Consider the following 19,028-nt stretch of genomic DNA (forward strand, 5'->3'; position numbering starts at 1 on the left):
CTGTTTACTTACTGCCAGTCTGAAGTGAGTGTGTCAGTCCCCTGTAGCTCAAGTGCACGGGCCCTGCTCCCCGACACTTAACTCTGCCTCCCCACCATCCCTCCTAAGGGATGGAAGGGAAGAGGACACTTCCCTGCTGGGTGGCAGTGCGGTGACTTAGCCTCACTGCCCTCCCTCTTCCAGAGCTGCGGCTTGGCATGGGGTATACAAACTCACATCTTTCCATTGTTTGAAAGGAGTGAAGTGCAGCTGCCAACATTTGGCCTTTTATACCCAATACATTCATCTTACTACAGAGGTTACAAGTTCACAGAGTCCAAACAAAGCTGCCAGGTAACGTGTTCACTTGAACCTTTCTCTTTTTTTTTCTTGAGTTTCTTTTTTGCTTTTTCCTGTCTCCCAACTTTAAATAAAAAAGTGTGCTTAACTAAGCAAGGTGCTAGACAGCAACATTGCATCACTCTATAATCTATGGTGTCCTAATAGGTGCACCACTCACAGACAGGCAGATACAGGTGTTTAGCATCCCTCAGGGATGGAGGGAGGGCTACACAGTGAACCAGGTCTATAACCTGTGGTACAAAAAAGCCCCCAAACACCCTAATGTGGAAGCGGTTCAGTAATTTCTACCTGGAGTGTATTTGAAAAAGACAGGAGAGACCTCACTTTAGGGTCTTACTGGAAATTCAGGGTCTGTACCAGCGCAGCATATTCCCCCTCTCCCAGGCCAACGTGCACAGCCAGCACCGAGATTTGCTCCAAGCCTCCGTGGGGAACTTGAACCCCTTGACCTACTGGCCCAGAGAGGAGATTGCAACCAAGTCCCTCTGACAATAAACACAGAAACTATTAATAAGATTAACTCTCTGGCACCAGCAATCCCAGCATCTGTTTTAGACAGAAAGAGGATGCCTGGTGAAAAGAATATAGCGGTGACAAAGTGTTAAATAAATGTGAACTGGGCAGGATCCTGCTACTTGATTCTTTTCCATTGTTTGCTGATGAGGTACAGGCACTTGGCTGTGCAGAGAGAGAAGTCTTTAAGGGGACTCAGAATCTGGGAATACGCTACTTTTAAATGGGGAAAGCTGATCTTCAGAGATAGTGTCCCTCGCCACTTCATTTTTTAATACTTCAGGGCATCCATATTTTATGTAATCTCAATTTTAATGTCAGCAAAACTTGATTACAGAACCTCTAAAACTGAATCTGCAGAAGAGGACACTGCAGTCATCTTGTTTTAGTAGTCTTGAAGAAAGCAGGGGAGGGAGGGACTGGCAGCCAGCAGGCCAGGGGCTGGCATGGCAAATAGGTACTAAAGAAGGTTCTCAAACTACGCAGACTGTTACCTATCCGACTGGGGACATCTTTGAAAGGGTGCCTGCTAGAAGGGGATTAGGACAGTGGAGTGCTTGGTCCTGTTCCCAGAAGCAGCAGCCTGGTATTCCACATTTAATACTACAAGTCGCGAAGGGCACAGAATTAAAGCTGGTAACCCAAAGGGAATGTACTCTCCTTCTTAGATCACTACACTTTCCTAGAAGGACACCAGTAAAATAGACGGGGTGACCAGCAAAGGCACTCTGACAGCCAGTGTGCCTGAAAGGTCAGATTCGATTGAGCACTTAGTCTTTATCCATTAGCAGAAGCTAATAAATCAGGGAGACTAGCAATCGCCAAGAAATAGCTATGTCTTTGTAACATAACCATGCCTTAAACCAGATTGAAAGGGCTCCAGGAAATCTGAGGGCTCTAGATAATACTCTAGATAATGTGAGAGCTGCTTCTCAGTGACCTATTTGATAACCTTCCCCACCTAAGGATGTTTACGGGCTGGGTGGCAACTAAGATGTTTAGCTATGCTGAGATGACAACTTTACGAGGTAAGAAAAATAGCACAGCATTTTATTGTTGTTGTCGTCAGATGTGGGTGCAGCTTTGAAAGGTTGCTGCAGCAGTTCTGTCAATAGGACTTTCTGGAAATAATTTTTCTGTTTAGGCCCCGGGCTGCATTAATTGTTTGGAGGGTGTCATTCTTCATCTTCTGTTAATAGCCTGTTAGAAAAAACAAAAGACATGAAGTGTTCTTGGAGCAATCTGTTCTAAGAGCCTAGAAAGCGCACCAGGTGGAATTTATTTTAGGAAGGTTTTTACTTTGAAGGGCTACTGGACAATCTAGTATTTGTGTTTGGTGTTTCCCTGCTCATAGAAGCTGGATATTTTCAGGGTATGGCATCATGGATGTCCTCTCCTACACCTTTAGCTTGGTATTCTCATACGCTGAAGAAAAGCTCATGTTTGTTGGTACAAGAGCACACACAGCACTTTTCTATAGTCTCTAGTCACCTTTCCAGCTGCACTGTGAGGCCATTGCAGACTGTCCATTGAAGGCCATGAAGGAACTCTTGTGGAGTTCAGCGGGCTCTTTCCATTAGGGGGAAGCAAAAGGAGTTCCTTTGGATGTATGGGGAAACTTAATCCTCTTCCTTTCTAAAACGCTTTGTCTGATTTAAATAGTCTGCATGGATAAGCCTCTAACATTTGCTGTCGCAGTGTCACTTTTATCTGTTACATGTCCAACTTGCCCCATGGAAGGAGGGGGGATAGGGAAGTGTATTGCTTGCATTTTACTTCTGGTTTACAGGCAGTATGCACGCTGGCAGTGCTTCATAACTTTCATTAATGGAAAGGAATTAGGATGGAAATCTTCCTCGGAGTCTGTCTTCCACTAAGACAGTTTGCATAGCCCAGTCTAAGGAAAACAAGGAAAACACACACAAAAGATGATGAATGAATGGATACCTTCTTAAGAGATAGAAGAAAGCATGTAATTGAGAGATTGAAGGCAAGGGAGAGGATTGTAGGCTTCTTGTTCTCTTGACATAAAACTCATTTTTTTAGTATTTTGCAAAGAATGGAGTCTGTTTTAGAGTCTTTGGAGGCTACTATAATAGAAATAACTAACTGGAATGAGGAAAGAAAAATAACTGAAGCATAATACTTTTTCAAATGAAAAATCAGTGTTTGCAGGATTTGTGAATGTCTGATTCAACAGGACATTAACAAATTTATTTTAATCAAAAAAGAAAAAAGAGAGAGAAAGAAAATGAAAGTCTTCCTACACTTGAATATGTTTAACTCCTTTGAAACAAATCTTAATGTTTATTAGCTCTTGTTTTACCTTGATTTTGAACAGTTAAAGGAAATTACTTTTAGTTATGTTTCTTGTGTGTATTAGCATTCTATTGCCTTTACAAAATATGTCTGACAATTAACTCCCATTTCAATTTCTTTTCTGCAAATCATAGAATCATGGAGTGGTTTGGTTTGGAGAAGGCCTTTAAAGATCATCTACCTAGTCCAACCCCTCTGCCATGGGGGGACTAGATTATCTCAGTGACTGGAGAAAGTCTAGTATAAGCATTCTGATTTTTCTCACTGTTTAAAGCATCTTCTGCAGTACTTTTTAGCATCCAGGCAATTAGTAGTACATTATTTTAGACATGATTACATAATACTATCATTCTTCTCTATTTCTGTGGCAAAGAACTACATATTCAGAAAAAATCCTGATGTTTAATTATGTCAAATGTTCAAGATGTTGTATCAAGAAACCCATTTACTTTCTGCTCCTATAATACCTAAATTCCTTTTAACATTCCTGTAAGGTGAGGGAGTATTTCTTTCCATATTTTACAGTTGGTGAACTGAGGCTGTGAGAGGCCAAGAAATTTGCCAAAGATCATAAAGAAATCAGTAGTGAACAAGAAACCAAAGTGAACTCTCCTAGGTCCAGGCTAGCACTTTAATACTTTCTGATGTTGCTTTCTGTCCATCATTCAACATCCACTTGATGTGATCTATTTTTTGATGGATTTTCTGCTGTTCTTATAATCAGAACATGGTTTAGTGGGCATGGATGATGGTTGGACTTGATCTTGAAGGTCTTTTCCAACCTAAATGATTCTATGATTCTGTGAACTTTGTTTTCCCTGTTTACAGTGTCTGTTCTCTAAAGAACTTGACAAAGTCTTCTGCTTGTCTTCATTTCTGAGTGATAGAGGGCAGTGTTAGAAGTAGCAGCAATCTTCCCATTTTAACCTTCCCAGGACATACCCTTCTTTTCCTAGTTCCATGCAAGCATCTTGAACTACGCTGCCAAGCCCAGTACGTAAGAAAAGTGAGAGAGAGCGGGGAGTGCGTCTCCTTCCACTCCACCAGTTCCGGTCCCCACACAGTAGAACAGTCTCTGTACATCTGTACAGATGGAGATTTTCTTCCAGTCCCACCATTTCTAAGAACTAGCAATGGTAGCCCCAGCTCCCTGCATTAACGCTTTGAAATAGCTTGCATTTCATGAGCAGTACATCAGCCATGGCTTGGGAATGGTGATAAAAATGTAGCAAGAATGTCCCTTGTAACTAAGATATTAAAAAAAAAAAAAGTCAACACATCTTTCCTCTCTAATTGCCTGCTTCTGGAAAGTAAGCATGAGAGCAGATCTTTAAGCCGTTCACCCCAGGGAGAAGAGGAGAGCTTCTGAATTGCTGTCTGTGGCCCGTGGAAAGAAGAGCAGTCACAAAAAAAGTCTTGGTGATACACAACCTTATGTTTCAATCAGGCCAATTTGAGAGCCCTGTGCCTGAACACACTCTCTGCCACATCAACCCCAAAAGCTTACAGGAAAGGGGAGCACAAAGACAACAGAGTGGCCAGCTCTACACGAGGAGCAGCAAGGAGAGCTGTTATACACAGAGACACATCAGGACAGCTGTTGGGGTAAATGAGCTATATCCACTCAGGCTAGCAGTCATGCTCCGAGCCAGGAAGCTCGGCTCAATTGCTGATAGTCGGGTGGCTCTATGCCAAAAAGCAGAATGGCATGAGGTTTGCATTTCGGTGTCTTGGAGATACTAAGAAAGGGTTGGGGCCCTGGGAAGTTTTTCCTTCAGAAGAGACTATAACAGAGACAAGAGCTGTGGGCCTGATCTCTTTCCCCAATGCCAGGAAGACCTCCCAGATTCCTGGAAAATCGTTGTTATGGAGCAAAAATGAGGAAACTGATCCAACTGAATGATCCTGGTGCTAAGCAAGCCAGTCATTTTGTTCGCTTTGGATGTAAACCACATCACTGTCCTGAAGTTAGATGCAGGACGTCAGCACGTTTGGCACTGTCCACCTTCCAGCCAGGTCTTCTGGAGGCTTCAGGACTTTCATGCAGTCTCTTCATTCAGCAAATAGAGAAACTGAACACATACTAGTCTGCACCAGTTGAACCTTTATCTGCTCCACACATAAGGCCTATCTAATGTCAGCGAGCAAGGATTGTTTGTGAACAAAAAGCTGCACACACATCTATTGGTTTTAAGAAAGGGGATTGCAAATAAAACACCTATTTTCTTATCCTCACATACTCATGCTCTTATTGTGCCAAGTATTTTAAATGTCAGCTCCTCAGGATTATCTCAGAGCTGTATGACCGATTCCCAAACTATGTGCATCAATGGGAATATCAGTGGTTCCACAGCACATCCAAATTCACCCTGAAACACTGCAAATAAAAGACTGTGGGTGTAGGATTGCTTTTTAAACCAAACATTTATTTTAAAAGATAAGAGAATGGCCATTGTGCTAAAAGCTGAAGGCAAAATTACTATATATATGGTAGTTCTTAAATATATCACTCATTTATATTCCTTTAAGAAGAAAAAAATTTGGCTGTAGTTGCAATCAGTCTTAATTCATTCTTTATTGCTGCTCTGGTTCTGTGTTATTTGAGCTGGTTTAACTGTTAAAAGCGTTTCAAATGTTCACATGGTCTGCATTAGGTTACAGAATAAAAGTAAGTACAGCCCACCAAATGTAACTTTCTGAAATGTAAACCACATGAATTTGATTTCTTTGTGGTACAACTTTAATTGGGTTCAGAGGTCTTTCAGTCTTACCTATCTGCTCTCTGATGGCCCGACCTGATAAAGCTAATACAAAGAATCTGCGAATGTGATCCAAACTGATTACGCTCAGTTACAGTACATGGCTTTATTCTTGACAGTAATGGCCCTTTAGCCTAGTTCACTTTTAGGCTGCAAGTTTGAACCCTGGAGCCACCATTGAACTGGGAGTGGAAATGTCACAACTTGTAGTAAAAGATCATGTCCCCTTGCAACTCTGCAAAACTAGAGAACCAGAGGGAAAGAGAGCATCTAGGTGCAACTGTAAGTGACCACGTATCCTAGAAAAACTCCATGAGCATGTGTACATAATGTATGCCTTGCACTGTCACAGCAAATGTCAAAACAGAGAATGCATCCAACACACACTACATGACAGAGAAGCGACTGCAAACAGAAATTACAACAAATCCTGAAATCTTCAGAGATTTGATCTTCAGCTGATTTTGGAGTGTGGTTTTTTTTCTTTTGACAATACACTGTGTTGCCTTAATGACAATGACTCATCATTTGCTCAACTCTCCTCTCTGTTGCACCACGTTGTGCCATAGGCCTTGCTGGAGTGAAATAACAGTAGTGTGGCTTCCCATCAGAAAAGCACATTGTATCTCAGCGACAACAAGGAAGGGACTGTACAGCAGGTATACTCACCTCATATCCTGTGACCTGACTTGTAAACAAAGACCTGTATCAACTTGTGGGAGCAGATCTGGAATTAAGCAGACAGCTCAGGAGAAATGTAGGGAGAAAGAGAGCAGTGTGCCGAAATACTAAAAGTTGCTTTGCCTGTGTAGCTTGTTTCCTTGATTTTGGAATGCACAGCCTCAATTTTGAAAAAGTAGCGTGAAAAAGATTCATAGTGCTTATAGTTCTTGGAGGAAGACACCATAGAAAGGAAAACTCAGCACACCCAACAATAATATAATATAACCCAATATTGAAAATTACTCAACCAAAACTTCCACTGCAATTCATAAGTTTCATTCAAGTCAGTAAATCATTAACAAGTAAAAATTTTACAAGTTATCATCTAGTTCAGGCAAATTACATTCTCTTTTCCCCATTGGAAGACAAAAAAATTGACTTTCAAAGCCAATATAGTAAATTTTTTTTAGGTAGATATTTTTCACCCTATTCCCCCAAAGCTGTTATTGCCTTTGTCATTCTTCTACAGTTCTATTACAGAGCACTGTTCTGTACTGGCAGAACTGTTCTCCCAAACAATTTCCACCGGTGAACATACGAGAACTAACAAATGAGGTCCCTTAATTAGTTCCAGGTTTTTCCAATAAGCAGTGTTGGCAATACAGCTTTTAGCTCTCTGTCCATCACACAAATAACAAGGCAGGGCCTGTAAACATGGCAGGGGTGTCTATTTTCCTGTTCATATAATGGGCAAGCAGGAGGAGCAAGAAGGAAATGTGTACCTCAGTGGTGGTTTTTATTGTCAACATGGAATAGTTTTTTTGGCTTGGAGTCATTTACACCATCTTCAAGGACACATCTTACAGCTTCCCAACTTGGTCATAAGGAAAATTGAACATTTCCAAGGACATTTCCTCCAAAACAAAAATTGACTTTTTTTCCCTTGAGGTTTGAAATGTGGTTTTTTGCTTTTGTTCTCAACCCCTGTTTTCTTTTATAAATGGGTTTTTGCTTCCCTCTGCATTTATGTGTTCTGCTTGGGTCCAATATTGTTTCTAGCATTTGCTTTATAGGACTTAGGGCCCCACAGCCCTTGATGTTGCATTAATGTGCAACAAAAAGCTCCATGCTACTAGGCCGTGTACAGAAAAAGACCAGACTGGAAGGGACCCCAGCTTTCCCCACTGAGAAATATAGTTTCACTTGATGGCTTCTGGAATGAACTTTGCCTATTATGTTTTATATAGATTTTGAATAAATCCTCTGAGTCACAAATTTCTTATTGGAACAATAGAACTATATAGAGGCCAGGGGAAAATTTGGAAGCAAGTAAGGATTTTCTTCCCTGTCATGGAGCCCAGAATCCATATCTTTCTCCACATCCATTTAGCATGGCACAAAGGAAACTCACTGACTGCTTTCTTCCAGCTTTCTTTGCTACTTCACGGTAGAAATATTATTCTGTTTCCTATTTTATTTCCCCCCAGATCAGAAACAATTCAAAGACACTCTAGGTCTCTTTCCTCTGTGGGCCTGGAACAGACTGCAGAGAAAGAAGAAATTAAAACAGACTAAAAAGGAAATTAATTGTAAAGAGGTAAAGTTTTCCACACGACTCTTCCGTTTGGTGTATGTGTTAAGTGGCTCTGATTGTATACTCTACTGACCACATATTTTCAGTATGGACTTAGTTTAATACCTGTGCCATGTACCCTCAGACAAACAAAACCACATGAAACAAGCACAAATTGAGAGAAATAATAGGAAATTGGTTCAAATTTAGTATCCTTTGTTTACCAGTTCCAGTTCATGTCTTCAAGCGTTGTAGCAATATTTCAACAAGGACCAGCCATCCATAACAGCCTGTTGAGTTTAACAGACCTTCTTGTTCGACTAAATATTTAAAAACTACTGCTGCCTTTTGCCCACTTTCATAATGCTCATTTACATGTGCTGCCCAAAAAGTTACATCAACAACTCGCAGCAATAATGAATTAATGAAGTCCAGCATATCCACAGAGAGATTCCTTCAGGCTCTTTAAATCAGCAGTTCATCTCTCCAGGGGCAGTTTCCAGTAACAGCACAAAAACACTTGCTGAGAACACAAGCTTTACCCGTGAGTGTGTCAGGGAAGCTTTCTGCATGTAGCTCTGCCCAGATGCTTCAGGAGAGCATCACCATTCAGATCTGTGCATCTCTTAAACATCTTCCTATGCATATGTGGGACAACCCTACTGCATGTTACAAGCCAGGGACATGTAGTATGAGAAATCACCTGTCAGAAAAGGAAGCCAGATATTCAACTGTAGCTAGCTCTTGCTTCCAAAGTGCTTAAAAGATCAGAGCCCCTACCCCAGACAGCACCTTGCAGCTGAAGTGCAGTGGCATGGTCGCTCTCTAGATACCAGCTGCAGCAGGCTAAGATACAACAAGCAACATTTGCCATAGGAGGACTAATACAAAGGGAGAAGCTTCGATGATACGTTGTATAAATGCCCAGCTACAAATGTGAAATTGGATGCTCACAGCAGTGTGAGCTTCAAGCCCAATCAGCTGAGATTTAACCAACCTGGAAACCCAATTCATTACTCTTCAAGAAACTTCTCATTATGTTCTCTATTTGTATTCTTTTTAGTTCATCTTACTTTCAAAGGTGGGGTTATCCTGTCTTTGTCTGGGAAATCACAGACTTTGGGGGGGGCGGGTTAAAGACATCCAGGCCTTAAATAAAAATGCTTCATGCCAGGAATGCCGAGAAGAACAGAACTCTAAACAAAGACTGAATGGTCTTCACAGAAAATTGTGAACTCCTCAACATATACAATGATCCCAAAAACGTCAGGTCATACTTAAACCTGCGCCCCTAAAGGGACCTTTAGGGACTATTTATCTTTAAGAGTACTTTATCACTCTCAAAAACACCATGGAACTGAACAAATCGTTCAGAACAACTGCTCTGCTAATAAGTCATGATTAACATATCTGTCTTCTGACCAGGTCTAGAAAATTTTAAGTTGCTTCAAGAAAACTTATGAAGATCAAAAGCTACCATTTTCATTAAAGAAATCACAGGACTAGAAGCACCAGAAGAATTTTTTGTCCAGTACCATTTGATGCTAACTGTGCCTTTTTCTTATCTCACAAAAGAGAGCAAGAGATGGGGGACACAGAAAAGTATAGAGACACAAGCAAGAAAAGGTAGAAAATTATCAACAGGCACAACTTTTTTCTTATACCAATGTTTGGTATGTACATACTGTATTTCAATTTGTAGGGTTAAAAAGAAGAACATTATTTTGAGCCCTTACATCTACAGCACTGGTGAGCCTGGATGCTATGGCTAAAGAACTAGATAAAAATAACATAATATAAATCAGAATTCCCCAGGAAGTATATACAATTCTCTAAAGACTGTCAAATAAGCTAGGGATTTGGATTTCACTCATTTGGAGAACTGTCCACTGAAAACTTTTTATTACCTCACCAAGTTTTTATGGACCCTATCAGAACAGCTGCAATTCACTTCACTTGAAGCAGAGGAAGCTGGTAATAGCTCAAAGATTGCCCCCTTCATTTCATAAAGCAATTAGGACCTGGATCCTACAACTGGAGTAACACAACCCCTTCTTTTACTGGCAAAATTCCACTTCATTTATGTGAGCTCAGAATAAAGGTCTCTGTCGGCAGAATACAGATGTTTATAGCAGCAAATGTTTCTAAAACACACTCTCTAATTTGTTCCTTCTTCCAAGGAACACTCTTCCTGCACTCATCAAAATGAACACTTCTCAATCTATCTGCAGTTTCTATCTAGCCACCAAGTTCCTTGTTCACCTCAGCAATTTTTTACTAAACAGTGCTAAGAGAATTTAAAATTATGGTTTATCATGTGGAACTTTGCTAGAAGGTCTCCAAAATGACAAATTTATTTAAATTATTTTTTTCCTTCTAAATCAAGCATCATTTCATTTGTTTAAAAGAAGTCATTTTAGTGGTGATGTCATCTTGGATTTATCTATGCTTTTGATTTAAATTGTTTTGGTTGGTTGGTTGGTTTTGGTTTTCCAAATGCATATTTGGCCTGTCTATAAGTATAAATAAAACCATATATATGCCTTACATGGGACCATACTGTACCACTGATTTCTAAAACTCAACTCATCAATTAATAGGGAGCCCTGCTTTTACAGGTGGTAAAAAAGGATCTGTACACTTTACACATAGTCTATAATTTCTGTGTTTTCCTCCAGGCATTTTTCTCTGAACTATTGTCATTGGTTTTCAGCCAGGTACCAGCATAAAAAAACCCAAACAAACCAAAACATTAACACTTTACTAACTCATAGTATGTTTCTATATCCCTTTAAAAGCGTTCAAAAATACACTGGCAAGACAAACCATGTAAAATCAAGGTGGTTTCTGTTCAGCACATCAATGCCAATTCCTTTATTGAAACAGATACAAACATAACTTCTTCATAAGCAACTAAATTTTTATCAGAGTTCTTTGCACATAAAGCTCTTTACTTTTTACTCGCTCATTATAGCCATTGTGCCAACCCCAGCAAACATTTAAGCCCTTCTCTGAACTGAGGCAGCATCCCAAAGCTTGTTATTTCTCTAGAACCTGCAAATTACTCTCTTAAATAAAAAGAAAAGAAAGAAATAAAAAAAAGCTTTACACCAAACAAAGTCTATATTGTTTGAGTTAGTGTTTTACTGCGGCTTAGTTACCTGTCAAACAGGCTGACACTTGGATAAAACACATACTGGAATAATGCATCAGGGCACGTTAAGTGCAAACCTGTGATGAAGAGCAGAGCTACGCAATTCAGCTGTGCAGACCTCTAATGATCATTTCTGGTCCACGAAAGCTTGTTCTGTCACATTAAACCCACTGCAACTCTGAGATCCTCTTCCATCCAAAAATGATTTTACATCTGTTTTAGTTCAAAGAGTCATATAAATCAGAAGCTCTGACTATCAATGTTGATGACACCTTTAGAGAAGATTTATACAGTGTGTATTTTATATATATATATATATATGCACATATACATGGGAGGTACTTAAGAGATACCAACCACTAAAATTAAGCAATCAATGCTATATTCTCCAAGTTCTGTACATCATATTTAAGTCCTATGACTTAGTCTGATGTGAGAGCCAACCTATGCCTATGAAAGCTTGGTATTTCTGTTCAGATACAGTTACGGGTGCAGTACGCTATTCTGACCTTGCTTTCCTATAGTTCTTGGGCAGGACGAGCTTTCCAGAACAGAAACATCATGATCCATTTCTTAGAAACCACTTATGCAAGAATTGGCTTGAGTGTGGTTTCAGCTGCCTATCTGAAACAACCATCAGGAGAGGGAGAGGGCTGGTTTCTCTTCATAACGAAAGACAACAATCCTAATAAGAGTCAGTGGCCAGCAAGTCACACAATACCCCGACACTTTTTTTGGTGTTCTTGCTGTGAACAAGCAACATTTCTAATAAGCTTAGGACTTTTGTCAAGTAGGAAGTATGAGGCATAAAATACTGTGTTCATTAATAAATTTAACCAATGTATAACAAGCATGTAACTTTCAGGATAACAGTTGACTTCAAGTCAGATAAGAAACACACTAAACCATCTCCATTCCTGGTTGACAGGCTATTTATTAGCTGGCTAATGATCCTCCTTTCAGTCCCCTGAAAGTCATCTTGATATATGTCAGTACTTTCCAACCCCTCCCTAGACCTTACAGGAAGAAAGAGGTTTTGGGAAGGCACAGGAGTATGTGGTTGGGGATAGAAGAGAGATGTCGTGAACAATCGCCCCTTTGTGCTGTGTCTGACACACGGATCAGTGCTGTGTGCTCTCTTTCTTCCTGACTCAGCAGTGTCAGGAGAGATTGAGTCAGCAGCTCCTGAACATGCCGATGCAAACAACAACTGGGGAGGCTGGGGAGCAGATAGAGCTTCCAAACATCACAGGCAGAGCAGCACGGTTCAGTCTGCAGGCCAATGTGTGGACCTGGGCAGCAGCTAGCTAAGAGAGATGAAACCGCTTGAGTGGATCCTTCTATCAGACTCCATTTTCTCCCACATCACCCTGTCTACTAGCCGTAAGCTATGAGACAACTTGTTTCTGTGAATGGCGCTCTCGTAGTAATTTCCTAAGTAATTCACCTGAGCTTCCCAGAGACTTGTGACTGCTGCACACATGTGGCTTGATGTGATTCCATTTTACGGTTGGCCGAGGTCAGTGTAGTAGAAGGGACTACAGAAAACATGTCTCAGCATAAACAGAAAGAAAAGAAGCAAGAGCATTAAACAGGGAATAAAGCCCAACTTTGAGTACAAAGACAGGAAAAAAAAAATTTGGACAGAACAACACTGTCAGATGCTCTCTCTTCCCACCTCTCCCTTTTCCTCCCCTTTCAGTGATCTAACTGATGTTCTTACATCCTGCACAACCAAGGCTACGGAATGGACCTGATCAAGTAACTAAGAAGTCATTTGATACTTCATCTCCCACTGCACATTTCTTCTCATCTCACAACATACTGTGGTGCTTCGGTTCAAATACATGAGTTGGAACAGAGGCTTTTATCCGAGGTTTCCTAGAAAGGGAATTGGTCTTTGAATTTAATAAAAGCACATCATTCCATGGCCTCTTTGATGCCACACAGTCCTCCAACTTACTAGGAGCTTAAAGAGACACTTTCTTTGGCATGTACAAAGACCCTTCTGAGTTAACCAGCCTGTTCCAAGTGCCTTCCAGAACCAGCTGCATTGTGGAAGGGTTTCTGTCCATGAACGTCTCTTACAGGAGTCTTCTGTTTCCTCAGGCTACAAAGTGTGATAGCAGGATACTCTGAGAACTCAACCAACAGATGCAGTCTCAGATAGCAAGCTGCTATGGTAAAACTCCTGTGCTTGCTACAGAGGAGCCCTCTTCTGCCATCTCAGGTCCCTCAGATTAAGACTACAGCTGAGAAGTTTTTTTCATTTTCCAAATCCCCAAGGCCAGTCACAATGAATCTGCTCTTCATTGTGTCACCAAACCTCTGTTAATCCCATTACATGCAGTTTTCATGACCACTCCATTTTCCACGCCCCTCCGTTCGGAAAGCATTCAACCCCATTAAAGGATGATAAACTGGAAACATAGAGAGACGTATGGCATCATGAGAGGGAAGAGAGAGGAACAGGAAGGAAATGCATAGGTGTTAAAATGAATGCTGCATCCAGGGAGTGAAAGGCTGTCCTCCCACTGGTACCATGATTCTTTGGTACATAAAGGCACCAGAGGCATCTTCCAAACCCCTTTTGTTGCCTTCTCCTACCTGCTTGCATTTCACCAAATGTGGTTGCCATTTTTCCTTTCTGATGCTGTGCCAGAAGACCACCTTATCTTGATTAAAATACTCTACAACACCTTGAAAACAGATAATCTACATCACATGGTTAATGCTTTATATGTCCACTTTGGATCCTGAGTTCACTGAAACTGGACTCATGTCTCCCTCTCCATTTAGTACAATGTTAACAGCTTGCTGGATCTGTGACAATCCTCAATCCTCCTGTATTCCTTTTCAGCTACAGACCTAAACCCTCACAGTTTCAATAATTTCTAGTTATGTCTGCTATTAGCTTGAAAAACAGCAGCACGTTAACTTTCTCCAGGAACACTGAGCTGCTAGGCTGCTAGACACCTCCAGTCTTTGCTGGTCTGAAAATGACATCTTACCTAGCAAAAGACGCGCCCAGATAAAGCAACCAGTGTACTGTGTTGTCACCAATTTGTCTGACCATAATTTTCACATACATTGCTGAATACTCTGTCACCAAAAAAATGAAGTTATTTTAAAAAAGAAGACAAACACTGCTATTGTACAGCCTAGTTCGGAGTCCCATATCTTGAGCTGATTCAGCTTATCTGCCTTTCTATACCTTTGACAAATGTATGTCTTATATCATTTTTTCTCCCCTTCCTCCATATGCCTTACTGCTTTTCCTCCATATGGCTTACTGCTTTTCCTCCATGTATCTTATCTCCAAGTGATGTGCTATTAATCAGCCAAAGACACCCTTCACTGCTAAGTGTTCCTCAACTGATTTTTCATCAGCACAAGTAGTTACTAGTTACAGCATTCCTCCCACATGCTAAAGGCTTGGGGGGGGAGGGAGGAGGGGAAGGATGGCAAGAAGGTTAGAGACTGCCTCACCACATAAACACTATCTGGGACCTTTATACCAACGTGCCAGTTTGCTGTAATGATAATGTTGCTGTTTGTTCTCAGCCAAGGTACATGGTGGGAGGAAAGTGGGACTGCACCCTGTTTTATTTTTTAAGTTATTAACCTTGATGCTCTTCCCTTTTTCTGATTAATCTGGCTGGATGCCCATTCAGTAGTATCCAAAGCTTAATACCTGAAACAATGTGTGTATATACACTGTGCCAGGAAGGCTTGCCCAACAACGCGCATTCTGTCATGTTTTCCCATGCCTTCTATCAGTATCTTATTTTATATGTAAGCCCCCAGAGCCAGAGTAGGGGATAGGAAAATAGAGAGGCATGGAGGGAGAGGGAGGAAAAAGAGAAGGAGAGAAGAAAGTAGGGAAAAACTACATCCCTCGGGAATGTCAGCTGCTGTGAACTCGCCCACTCCTCATCATGAAATGAGCTGTGTGCGGGCACAGGTGGGTCCCATTCTCTGTTACTGGAGCACAGCCTACAAGCAGGGTCTAAATGAAGACTTTCATTGCTGTTCCCTGTTTTCATTGGAGTAAGGCCATCACAAACATTTGCAGGTGGCTTGGCCATAGTCTGACACTAAAATATTTGTGGTTGTGATAAAAATCAGAATATTGCTACAAGATGGTTCTATATAACCTTTAGGGCTTGATCCCGCTCTTACAGAACTAGCTCAATGAGAGTTTTACCCAGTTGCTCTCTGCTGTTTTTATTGCTCATTAAAAGGCATATTCCCTGGCACAATTCTCCATGGTAAGGACTCATCTACCCTTTGGGGCAGCTTCAGATGTTTTAAAAAAAAGGGAGAACCCAACCCAAAACCACTGTTTTGAGCACCTCAGAATTTGAGCTTGTTAAAAAGCAGAACCATCTCAACTTTGTAAGGCCAAACCAAAACCACCAAACTTTGCAGAACTCAAACATTTTCTGAATCCATCCGGATTTTTCTTCAGTTGCCTAATATCGAAACCATTGACCAGTCTGTATTCCTTGTGAATGAGTCTTGGATACAATTCTTAGCACGTTTAGAAGGATAAGATGAAGATAAATGGAAATGACAAGATACGTTCTTTGAATAAATAAAACAGGCACCACAGGGAAAAGACTGAAGAAAAAGAAGACAAACAACAAGGATGCTCAACAGTTTGGCAAGTAGATGAAGTCCAAAATGCAGCAATTATCTCCTAGGACACATCATGAACAAAAAACAAAACCTCCTAGGAAGATGGAAGAATGGGGAACAGAGTATGCTGGAGGTCACACCATAAGTCTCATTCACACACCAACTCACACAGAGGCTAAAATGCTGACAATTGCCTCCCAATAGAGCAGCTTTAGACTCAGACTTAGGAAACGTTTGTGTGATTCAGTCACAGGGGAGAATTAAGATATGTCATGACAAAGTTTCCCAAACAAGACACTCACCACTGACTAGGAAATAGGCCTTTTTATCCTCTAACCCCTCCAACTTCGGAGATTCTAATCACCATGGCCCCGAACCAAAGCAAACCTAAAACCTGACTGACAGGGTCTTGCAAAACCACATACAGTTTTCTTCTCATTATATTGAAACAATTGTTTGGAAGCCAAGTACAGTCCCATATAAAACACCTCACCACTGAGCATTAAAAGTTGTTTGGGGTTTGGGGTTTTTTTGTTTTTAATTAGGATCATAATTACCACTAGACCTATTAAGTCACAATTTGAACAGGAGCTTAATCATCCTTAACCCAAATAATGGCATTAGCTGTTTTTCTTTCTAAAACTGAAAAAGAAACTGTTTCTTCTTCCCTCCCTCTCTCCCAGCCCCCTGTCTTTGAACAGAATGGGACATACATAAGACAACAACTTTCTTGGGTTCACAGGCAAACGGTACTGCACGTGAAATCTCAGTGAACAGTGTTTTGTCAATATGTAACATATACAAAGGCACATCTATCAGGTATGTTTACCTGACCCATACTATCAGATTTCTATATTAAGAATCAAATCCTGAAGTAGTAATAAAAAGGAAAGTAGAGGAGCTTTGCCAGAAGCACAAAACCGGGGCAGTGGATGGAACCCATGTCCTGTGCATGGCTGGGTAAGCCTTACAGAGCAGTCAGTTGCACGGCCCACCCCTGCTATCCTCTCCACTGGGAGACAGAGAGCCTGTGATCTATATCCTGCCCCAGCCATCTGTAATATTGAAAGAAAACTCAAGAATAACTGGATTTTGACTTTTCAATGCCAGGATTTCACTTTTTGGTTTTACTCTGAAGAGACTGCAAGTTGCTCATCAATTATTTAGACAATGACTGGGGACAGAGACTGCTTTTGCACTTACCATATAATGGATGTGACTAAATTAAAAATGACAGATAATGAATCTAAACTGCTGCTTCATTCTCAGTCCACTGATTTATCTTTTTATCCATATGTTTTCATGCACAAAACCCCTCAAATTCTCAGAGTTGTGTGACAAAAAACTGTACCCTCAAACCATCTGGGCAGTTTCTCCATAATTAAAACCAAGTTATTTTGACTTATAAGGACCTCATGTTTTCTGGAAGTAACTTGAGTGTACAAAACACGGATGTTTTTGTTCACACAGTTCTCCAAACATGAGCACACAATTGGCATTCAAGCATAAGCATCCATACTGTCAATTTATGGGAATAAATATGGATCCATCATCACAAATTGAGCAACTGTTCAGAGGTCTCTGTGCCAAACTCCATTTATCTCGATGGTCTTTTTATTTTGTCTTCTAGCATCCTCAGTTAAACAGAGTATGTAGGAAACAGCCCAATCCCACTGAGCGCCCAGAATTCCCATTGAAGGAAGCAAAAGGACCAGCTTCAGAAATACTCTTTCTTCCCAGAGCAGTTATAGAAACAACATGTAAGCAGATAAAATGGGTCGTCTTCATGTAATGTAAGCAGATAAAAACAAAAAAAAGAATGGAGAAAGCAGGACTTCCCTGCAAGTACAGCACTCTGCCCCTTTCAACCAAAGTGCCAGGTCTGGAGTAGATGCAGTAACCTTGCCATTCCCCCACAGTGTGCAACACATGTTGCAGGGGTCCTTGCTGCATGCTGGCAGGACCAAGTGAAAACCCCGTAACCTCAAGAACCATGAAGACAACATCTGGTCCTGCATGCAGCTGAACCTTAAGAACCATGAAGGCAACATCGGGTCCTCCATGCAGCTGCTGGAGCCAGAGAACTGGAGAAACGAGAAAATGGAAATGGACTCACCCAATCTGTCGATTTGTGGAAGGTGCTTGTGTAATGACCGAACTGGACTGTGGAGATGGCATGGCTTGTTGAATCACAACGCTGGTGTCATGGTTTGGCATCCTTGCATTTGTCAGCTGGTGAGATCCAGGTCCTGCCATTGCTCCTCCAACTGTGTTATGCATGGAGATATTCTGTGAAAAGAAGGGAAATGGGAGACGGTGGAGGAAAATGGAAAAGAAATGTCTTATCTTGGTTTTCTGTTCTATAGGAATACAATTAGAAATCTGAAAGTATCCTGGTAAATCCCAAGTCAATAGATCTTGTTGTAACCAACAACAATAAAGAAATGAAAAATAAGTGTTTACTTATACAGAGCAATATAAATGGAAAAATACCTGCAAGCTGACTAATCACTCTTCTGTGATTCTGACTCATGATTTATAATGGAGATATTTAGCACATATTCTCCTAACAGAATACGATATATTTTGTTTGAAAATGACTTCTGTGGTGAGTGCAGGGCACCTTGATTTACTACATGGGTTGTTTACTGTGTACTAGGTCTGCTTAGACTGACAAGCAAATCAAGTTTTATAGTTCCAAAGTAACAAACAGTACATGGTACATCACGAAACAGCCATTTCTATTAGCCTCCATATATTTTGTAGAGCAATAATATCCCAGGGGCCTAAAATAAAGCACTGTATTTGCACATATATATTTTGCACATATGGAGCCCTTAAAAAGTTCTCTGAAAAAAAAAGTTCACAGATAACTCATATGCACAGAGAGAACAAGCCACGAGAGACCAGGATACTACTAAGGAAGGAACCATGGAATAAAACTTCTCTCCTGTTATGCATGCACACACAATATACCCTGCTGCTAAACCACAGGGTTTGACTTGGCCTGCATTTAAAAACAAACAAAACTCTCAAGCCAGAGATAACCCACAGTGTATACATA

General features: G+C 40.8%; 1 protein-coding gene across 1 annotated transcript in view; it reads right to left on the reverse strand.

Moving 5' to 3' along the window:
* CREB5 (cAMP responsive element binding protein 5) overlaps positions 1–19,028 on the reverse strand; it is a 260,153-nt gene that overhangs the window by 157,336 nt on the left and 83,789 nt on the right. The window contains exon 6 of the mRNA XM_052799285.1: positions 18,081–18,253. Coding sequence (XP_052655245.1) covers positions 18,081–18,253 — 173 coding nt within the window. The remainder of the gene's footprint in view (positions 1–18,080; positions 18,254–19,028) is intronic.

The sequence above is a fragment of the Harpia harpyja genome, chromosome 1, assembly GCF_026419915.1.
Source record: "Harpia harpyja isolate bHarHar1 chromosome 1, bHarHar1 primary haplotype, whole genome shotgun sequence".
Lineage (NCBI taxonomy): Eukaryota > Metazoa > Chordata > Aves > Accipitriformes > Accipitridae > Harpia > Harpia harpyja.